Source organism: Osmia bicornis, chromosome 4, assembly GCF_907164935.1.
Source record: "Osmia bicornis bicornis chromosome 4, iOsmBic2.1, whole genome shotgun sequence".
Lineage (NCBI taxonomy): Eukaryota > Metazoa > Arthropoda > Insecta > Hymenoptera > Megachilidae > Osmia > Osmia bicornis.
In genome coordinates this window covers 9,602,783-9,612,653 of record NC_060219.1, presented here as the reverse complement: position 1 = coordinate 9,612,653, position 9,871 = coordinate 9,602,783, and the positions used below count along the sequence as shown (strand labels likewise).

General features: G+C 33.5%; 1 protein-coding gene across 3 annotated transcripts; it reads right to left on the bottom strand.

Annotated features, from left to right (window-relative positions):
• Positions 1-815: 815 nt before the first annotated feature.
• LOC114874749 lies at positions 816-4,401 on the bottom strand. 3 transcript variants are annotated; one of them, XM_029184331.2, is made up of 5 exons: positions 4,257-4,401; positions 3,379-3,406; positions 2,760-3,301; positions 2,383-2,688; positions 816-1,302 (listed from the first exon to the last, which is right to left on the bottom strand). In XM_029184331.2, the coding sequence occupies exons 3-5, from the start codon at positions 3,273-3,275 to the stop codon at positions 901-903; spliced, it is 1,224 nt and encodes a 407-aa protein (XP_029040164.2). In that variant the 5' UTR covers positions 3,276-3,301; positions 3,379-3,406; positions 4,257-4,401; the 3' UTR covers positions 816-900. The 3 variants fall into 3 exon arrangements, with proteins under 3 accessions (XP_029040164.2, XP_029040165.2, XP_029040163.2); XM_029184332.2 differs by having other exon boundaries at positions 2,760-3,283; XM_029184330.2 differs by lacking the exon at positions 3,379-3,406 and having other exon boundaries at positions 2,760-3,283.
• Positions 4,402-9,871: the final 5,470 nt, after the last annotated feature.

The window sequence follows — 9,871 nt, the reverse complement described above, 5'->3', positions numbered from 1 at the left end:
ACAAGTCCCCAAAGTTAGTTTTGTACACCTTTCAGGTCAGCGGTGACGAGAAAAGGAAGAGCAAGCCGTTGGCCAATGAGATGCGAAGGAACAAAGAGAGGAATTGGTGATAGAAGAAGAGAAAATGAGAGGTCAGATATTTCGCATTGGAAAGATAAAGCTGTCTCGAGGCAACGACTTCTGGTCCGTAACGTTTCACTTTGGATGGTAGCAGAGATTCTCCTACAGGCAAAAGCCACCCCATCGAGGCTTGCCACAACAATTTCTCTGTTCACGATGTAGGTTACCGAGACGATGCTTTCAGAGACCTTTTACCCTAGTGCTTTACTGCCCTACAATAAATCAATTGCTACCGACTGCCCGCCAAGGATGCACATTCGTCCTCCAAGGATCTTTTCGAAAGTTCATCGACAGGACATTTAGGTTTACTGATGGTGGACCAATGCTTACGATTTCCTCACTGCCATCATCCTTAGAAATTTTCTACCTACCATTTTTCTTTTTTTAAATATTTAAAAAATATTTATTTTTATATTTCAGGTTACTGATGATAGTACTTACATTGTCCTTAGAAATTTATCCTCCTATTTACCATTTTTCATTTTGCAAAATGTTTGAATATTTAGACTTTCGTAAGTTACCATAATGTAACTATACCAAAACATATTTTATTTATAATTATTTGTACATTTCAAATGTTTCAATATTATAAAGAGAAAGTCCTGGTATAATGTAAGAAAGAATTTATATAATATAATACTATGAAGAATTAAAACGAAATAATAAGTGTAGTATCGCGATAACAAATAATTAAATATATTTCAAATATTTTATTTCATTTGATCTTAACTTTATGCTGAATAACAGGATCATTTCTACTTCAATAATTAACTGATTATTTCAATCAAAATATCCTCTTTCGTTCATAACTGGGATCATTTTATGAGCCAGTTTCACCGCATCAGGGTTTCTAAAAACATCCAGTTTAGTTTCACCTGAGAACTTTTTAAGAACCACAGTGAAGTCTTCAGTATCCTCCTTATTCGCCATCATTCGTAAATAAAGTACGATTCCAGAGAAAACTGCGTATATTCTTCGTTTGTGTAGTGCGTCTTTTAATTGCTGCATCGTTGGTGGTTTTGTTTTGCAACCTATGCTTCTCATAGTTTCTTTCAAAGTATTTAAATAAATTTTCAAAAAGTAGTCATCGTTATCGTATTTAACACTGAACTCGGGACAAATGTTCAGGAAATATAGTAAATCGATGACTGGAGAAGTGTAAACAGCCATTTGATAGTCGACCTGAAAGTAAAATTTAAAAAAAATTAATTTTTCATTTATTTTTCCAATTATTTTATTCCTGTAACATACTAAAGTGCCCACTTCAAGTTTTGAGGTTGTAATGTTTTCAGATTATATTTTTAATTATTACCAACAAATTGAAGATTGCATCCATTGTTATTTTATCTGTAATTGTACAATATCCATACAATGTATTCATTCAAAGCAATGTTAGTATATTATGATTATAAAAATTTTTGACTTTGAACAGGGGTGGTTTTTTAAGTCTATACAATGGAGGCTTATATACCACTCTACGTCTCTGCAAATGTTTTATCTAACCTTGTTTCCGGGTGACATCCATTTCTCTTTTCCATTAATTATCCCGATAATGAGCTCTTTATTCGAGTATTAATAAACAATTTTAATTATCTCGCGCACGACCTTGCTGACTATTATGTAAATAATGTCTTGTAAAGACATTCAATCAGTTTAATATGTTTGTTTGATAAAACAGTAACAACGTGATTAATACGGTTCTGTGATAGTTTACATTTGAGTTACTTATCTACAAGGCGTAATATCGGAAATGCATTTAACATTTTGACGGTAGCTGTCGCGTATTAGTGATTTCATTTTTCATGCCTTTATTCTTCTGCTTATTTTTATCTATATTTAATGCGATTTAAAAATGAATAATTTAACATCTTACGTTAAATAAAGCTACTGGGAATATTTTTTCATTTGATATTTTCCTATTTTTCTATTGGAAATTTAAAATATTGTACATTAGAAATTTACCTATTTTTCTATGCATTAGCAAGTATTAAGTGACTGAAAAAATAAAAGCAAATAAACATCAAAAGACTTATCCTATCGTGTAAAATGTTTGTAAAACAAGTTTCACTTAACTGTTATCTGAAACGCTATCAATATGATGATACCATTTGGCCTTGAGATTTATGAAGGAGTATTCTATTAATCATACGGAACACTCCAATGAATCATGAGTGATAACGATTCACTTAACCCTTAACCCAATGAAAATGAACACTGCATTAATGCAACACGTCACTTGCAATTTTAGAAAATATTCATTACCAAAAGAAGATCAGTCGGTTCGCCTTTTTCGTTTTCCTTAAACATCATATTGTTGATCCAACAATCTCCATGATTTAATACACAAAATTCATCGGGATCGTATTTATACGCGTCAACACAACGGGTACCAATAGTTTCCGCCACTTTAATTAATTTATCCGCTGCGTTCGCACATTTTTTGTCTTCCCAATTTCGTATCTCATTGCCTATTCGTATAAGGCTTACTTCCATCAGTCGTAAGTAGCTTGTCGGGCATTTAGATGAAACTATGCCACCGTTTCTGAAAGATTCAATCGTTTCTGGATCCTGTAAAATTTATTCGAAATAATATTAAAAACCATTTGAATTAAAAAAAAATTAGAAAGTATTGTATTTACCTTTTCAAAAACTGCAACAGACCCAGCATGTAATTTCGCAATTTGTTGAATAGCTAAATTACAATGTCCAAAGGACAACCCTTTTTGTCGATTTTTCATAATGAATCCTCTGTTTTTTAAATCTTCCATCATAAGAACCGGAGGATTATCGCTGCCGTACCACAAATGTGGTCCCAATTGGCAACTCATCAATTGTTTGATTTTTGGTAGAACATCACGTAGGACTCTTAATTCGGTAAAAAACAGATCCTGCTGACGAACAAGGTCTCTCGGTACGTCGTTTAGGGGTTCAATTTTAATAAAAACATCGGTCGAACGTTCGGATTTCGTTTTCTCCTTCTTCGATGTCACGGTGTATCGTACAGAAACTTCAAACAGATCACTTAGAAAATTCAATCCTTTATCCGAGATAGGATTGTTCTTAATTTCCAGTACCTGTACCGTTTCGTCTGATAATTTCCTCCGAAGCGCTTTTTCGAACAAGCGTTCGTCGATTTTCAAATGCTTCACTTCCATTCTGTAAACTGTCGGCCAATTATCAGCTAATTAACAATTGTTTATATTTAGTTTTTCGGATGATATATTAATCAAAGTGTAAGAGTTTATCTGAGAAAAATACCGGCTGTTTTTCCAGTTCACCTTCCCTCCTGGATACCATTTAAAAAGAAATAATTTTTTACAGGATAATCTTTGTCATAGTTAACAATGTTCAGGTATTAATTTTCACCTCCTCGTACTAATCATTATTGATGATAAACTCATACAATCATTTTTTAAATTTATAAGATAACAAATATAATGTTTATCTCTTCAGAGGTTTTTCTTGAAATAGTACTTACGTATTTTGTTTCATATAAAGCTTGTTATTTGAGGTTAGATTTGATATAATTTAGGTTAACTTTATTTCATTTGTTTTCCTTCAATTTTTTTTTTGTTTACTTATCAGTGTTAAAATTTAATTACTGAAAGTGAATTAATTAGATAAAGTTCAATGTTCTGTGAGTAATGAGCTTGGTCTTCTGTCATAATATACAGAAGATTGTTACTTTTATAAAAAATATAATAATGTTTCATAAATATATATAATCTTCATATTCAAATATAAATTACATAAATTATATGAATAATATAATTCTCATAAAAAATGATACCTCTTCGCCTGGGTACACTTTTATTGATACTCTCTCCTTATCACATACACATTCTATTATAAATTATTTATTTTTATTTAATATCACACGGTTTCTAGATACACCCACAGTTACTCCTACTTAATATTCAATTTTTCCCGTGAAAACTGTCCTTTTATCAGTACAATTATTGCAAATACAACTTTCGATAGTTACACAATGTTACATATTATTTTTACTATTTTATTCACATAGAGGTGAAACTATAAAATAATGTAAAATGTAAAACAACGGAACCGCAACGTAAATTACTAACTTTTACTCACAATATCTACTGTACACGCACCTAAAACAATTTTCAACATACCTAGATTTCACAAAACACGTTCGAATTACAGAAGATTTTCTACGTATGCATAGACTTTTGTCCCTCGGAGGAATGCTACTTTCTCGTCACGCGAATAGGCTCGATTGGCTGCTGCCTACTCACTATACACCACAACTGTGTCATTGAGTTGTTATTCATTCCTACTGCACTTCATTCTTGATAACAAGGAAGTAATTTCTCAGGGCTGTATCACATTACTCAATAACCCGTTATTCATAAATGGATATTCATTACCCGAGCCGCACATTCGTCAAATCGATATGCCAAAAATTCGACTATAAATTAATTTACCCCTTTAAGTAGACTAAACTTATAGGAAATAGAAACGTTTTAATTCAAAAATGACCTCTTAAATGCAAAAACTTTTCATATAATTATCTCTTCTTCTTTTTCTTTTGCTGATTCTAAAAAAAGAGAAAAGTGAAACCAGAATTTGGGATCCAGTTCAAAATTATAACCGTGGCGGTCGCTTAAACAAAGCCCGGCCAACTATAATTGTAAAAACAAAATAGAAGAAAAAGAAAAGGGATGATTTATTATACTTGTGGGCATCTTGGAACATTTCAACGATATTTCGAAAAGCTTCTTGCCTGGTGAACTGCGGTAACCGAGGAAACGACTGTTGGCTTACCGCATGTCTCATAAAAGTTTTTACCCCGGGAAAAATTTGTTGGAAACGTCGGAGACGAAGGTGAAGAGAGAAAAAGCGATGGGAAAACGAGAGGTACGGTAGCCGTTTTGTGGCCCCCTATAAAAGTTATACGATGGGTCCGAGATCGGCGTGGTACTCGAAAAATTTGCCATCCCCAAATGATTTGTGAGCTTTCTGTGATTCGACCTGGACCGTGGTTTCTCCTTTATTCTGGTCAGTTTTTTTTTACGGTTAATACTTTCCAACATTGAACTCATTTCTATCTTCATTAAATGAAAAAAGAGTTAACGACTTAAAAGTTACTTTTCCCTTTTTTATATCTTCTAATATTTCACAAATTATTTGCACAACACTTAAGTGTCCATATTGCAGAAATACATAAGGAAGAGATACGTGAATGTTATCGAAATTGCTCGATATGTTATCATCACACTTCGGAATTTATTGCTGAATTTATGCAATTATAACATATCAGAAAATGCAAAATGTTAAGTTAGTGCAAAACATGCTCAAAATGCTTGTGAAATATTTTTAATATGTGTCTGTACTTATTGGAAATTACGCTGACATTATTTATTATTTATTATAATTTCTGTTGCAATACTTAGACCCCTTCCTCTTTACCTACAAAAGTCTTCGTTAAATTAGAATAAATGTACAGTACCGAGCATGGTGGCCTTACATAGAATGGGAGGTTCCATTTTAGGTTAGATTATGTTCTTCCATGGTTCCCCAAAAATCTAGGAGCGTACATTGCAGCCAAGTGTACTAGGTGATAGGAGGTAGCCCAAGAGGTGGTACAAGCACAGTGTCCCTTGGCGTGATGTGCCATGGTGCGACATGGCGTGGCGTAGCGTGCCGTGCGCGCGAGTTGAAGGTACCCCCTATGGGTTAGGGGCACCCCTACCTCGCGACGACCGTTTGTTCAGTTTGGTCCGAGTTTACGAGCCTGCTGAGCCACAAAATTTACGGTACCCTCTTAAAAGCGATCCAAACACGTACCGGTCCATTCCAGGGCATCGTTTAGGAGTATGGCGTATACCTTGCCACGCGTTTTGCCTCCAAAACTTGGATTCATGCTGCTGCCCTTTATTGCACTGCTCCTCTCCCCTTAGTTTTCCTACTGTTACTTCCTTCCTTTTCCTCTCCTTAAATCTCGACATTTTTTAACCCTTTCATCATAGAATGTGTCATATAACTGATCGCACGATCAGTAATGTAAAAGTTTAAATAATTGCAAAATTGTAAAATTTATATGGAGTATAGTTTTGATCTGGAAGTTTGAAAAATATCCACGTATTATTGAATCGGGTACCGCAATAAGAGACCCCTCATGTGCAAGCTCCTTGTGTGTAATCAAGTTAAAAATTTATATAAAACACTGCCAGATGATCGCGAACGATGTTAGGGCAGAATGACATAAACTCGGTTACATAAAACAAATGCAGGAACACGCGAATGGGAAGCCCCAGTGTATCTCTGTAGCAGAAGAAACCCTTTCGAAGAATCTTTACATATGCATGGACCACCAGTGATACCATAGAAAATCATCACCCCTTCCACAGTACACAGCAGCAACCCCCTTTTGTTTTCTCTACGTCATAACATAGTAAAGTTTATAAATACACTTCGTTGATAATGTAGTAATATTAATGAATTGTTTGATAACAAATTAATCACCGATTTCTTCATTTTACTATTAGGGTACAAATTAGGGTACATCCTGCTTTGTACTAATAATACTCAAAACAATGTTTTTCTATTACAGAAATAATTGTTGAGAATAAAAATAATTAATTAGTAAATTTTTCATTTCAAGCTCTTCCGATTTGTTAGATTTAATAATAGGACATATTAAAAGTACAAATTTAAAATTTGCTGGTTATTATTTCAAGACAATAATTTTCTACCAGTGATAGGAGCCACCAGTGACCCCTGGAGCATTCAAAGTTGTTAAAGTGAATAACTGTGCTTCGAGGAAGGGAGAGATGAACCACGACAATAAATAGGAAAGCGGAGAACTTTCACCCTACAATCTTCCGGAAAACCTGACCTCAGAAGAAACAAGATCTATGCAAGATTTATTGAACGTGGATTTCTTCTAGGTAATGGTGGTCATCTTCGAAGTCTCTATGATCGTAAAATAAAATTGGAGAGTCTCTTGTTTGCGGACGACCATTGTTCCATTAATTTCGTTTGCAAACAATCATTGGCTCGTATAAAAGGTGGAAATATTCGTGAAGAAATACTATAAACCTAAATCTCTTATATTGCACGGATTTAATTTAACCTTGGTGCTAATCATAAATCAGCCATAATGTGCATATAGAGAGAATAATAATAATCTGATGATCGTAAGCTATTATCTGGTAAAAAAATTAAATTCGTGTTATGTTCATGGATTTTACAATCTTATTTTTAATTTAAAACTGAAAAATGAATAATATTAAATTATACTTACATTGTTGCTATTTGTGGCGACTGAGGGTTAAATTTATCAAGCTTATATTTTATAATACTTACAAGAACAGTAACTACGTGTCGGTCGGCATACTGCAGCATCATACGAAACTGTCAATTAGGAATCTGTCGGTGATTTCAATATCTGCTGAATCGATCCTTTTCGAACCGTTCACAGTATGTCAGAGGTAATTGTTTTCCAATTTGCTTTGCTTTGTACTTACGACGAATTATTTCTCCAAAGAACATAAATATACACATGGAAGATAAATATTACTTTTATTAAATTTACTTGTCGATGTTGAAAATATTTTGTTTTAAATGTAAATTATTGTTTGAAGTAAATTGTACGTTTTAAGTATCGAAACAATGTTGAATGATACCACCGTCGAATGAAATTAGTGTTTCACACAATTGAAACTTTCTGCCAAACATATCACATCTTGTAATTAATTATTTTCTGATAACTGAGGATGAAACAAAGAAGTAATATTACAATTGAATTAATGAGGTGTCCTTTGGCTACACAAATATGTTCTATAATTGACGATAATTAAAAATACACACGTATTATCCGAAATGTGCAAATCAGGAATATATCATTAAAAAGGAAAAACAAATACAGAGGGTAAAAAACAACCGAAGAAAATTCAGTAAACTTAGTTTTAATATTATATGACATTCTTCGAAATTTCAAAATTAATTAATATTAAAATTTGAAGCAAAACATTTCCTATGCCATATTAGAATTGTTAATATAATTTTAATTTAATACAATAATCTCAACTACGTATGAGATAATAAGTTACGAACATTTCCATTCTGATGCGACATCTCTTTGTGCCTACTACCAATTTATGAAGCTAATAAATCAGAAAACAATGAGATATATCAAATAATTAATATTAATAATCGAACGTGTAATGTACTATCACTCGTCTTAAAATAATTTGATATATTAAAGAAGACTTGTCACGGTTTATGGACATTGAACCGTTAATAATTTATTAATTGAATCTGTTAATTTAATGTGTGACTGATAGGAAGTACCCATTTTTGCTCTGAAAAATAACAATGTTGCAAACGAAAAGAGAAACGATAACAAAATTTTGTTTAAAATTGTACCAGGTGTCTGTTATGGTTTTGTCAGTGAATGTGTATGCGTATATACAGATGAAACAAGAGAGACTTTCGCAATTCTGTATCCGAGTAGCGATGATATTATTTAACAAACAAGCCGGATGGAGGGCTTACCAGGGTACTGTTACCACTAATCTTTGCAACGACTTTAGCACGCCTACATGTGAACTTATTCATCGGTAATTAAGAGATTAAACCGTGTTGCATGACACCGTCTTACAGCCTCTCCTCTTTTCTTCTTTTTCTCATTAGACTATACGTTTACTAAATTACATATCTGTTATCTCGATCACCTTGCTAGGTGTACACTTTACGTAACGAAATACACTATTTCCCTGGATAAATAATTTGCACGGAAATAATATATTACAGTAGACTAATATAATTTTCAAATTTTTAATTACAAGCTTTGTATTAGTATAATAATAAGTAATGCTGTCGAAAATAATTTTTTTTTTTTAATTTAGGGTGTCGATCGTTAATAAGTCTGGATGGATCAAAGAAAAATTCTTATACACTGGAGTATTTCGAAGCAATATTGTTTTTATTCTCTTATAAATGTAAAGAGAGAGAAGCAATTGTTCAAAGTCCATAAGGTCCAGCATTTTCGAAGGCGGACTATTACGCGAATGCAACGGGACGTCTCGATTGGTACGGACGTACAACCACGCACGTATTCGCGGTACAAGACTGAAAGGACACGTCTCGAATATTTTACCCCGGGAGTTTTTCCTCTTTAATTGATTCAATCGGCGAAAAACACGGCAGGACCGCTTCACCCTCCGGGAATGTTCACCCACCTCCGCGTCATCCACGCTTTCAGCAACCAACCACTGTAACGAGACGCTAGAACTAACCTCCCTTTTCGATGAAAACGCCAACCCCTCTTCGCGGTTTACTCCCCGTTCCCTCTCTTTCTCTTTGTCCCTCTTCTCCAACCTTATTCTACCTTTTTTTTTATTATTATTATTTCCACCTGCTCGCCGCTTTTTCCCTTCCGCGTCTAAACTCCCTTCATTCTTTGCAATTTATCAATTATCACCTGTACAGTTTCGTTTCGAAACTAGTTTAAGTTTCTTTTCCTAAAGAAAAGATTTAGGTTTCTCTAAGGAAAATGACGTTGTAAAGGAAAAGACCTCATTATTCTCTAAGATTCAATAATTAAAAATTAATATCTATGATTTATTTATATATATAAGTGGCGGGGCCTCCTTTCTCGATACTGTACTTTTCTCCATTTAACTGATACTCCCTATGTTTTTTTACTTCCTCTAATTATTATTACACTCAGAAATAAAGTATCTGTTCTTCTTGTATTGAAACACTTCTAGAGACGTCGTAT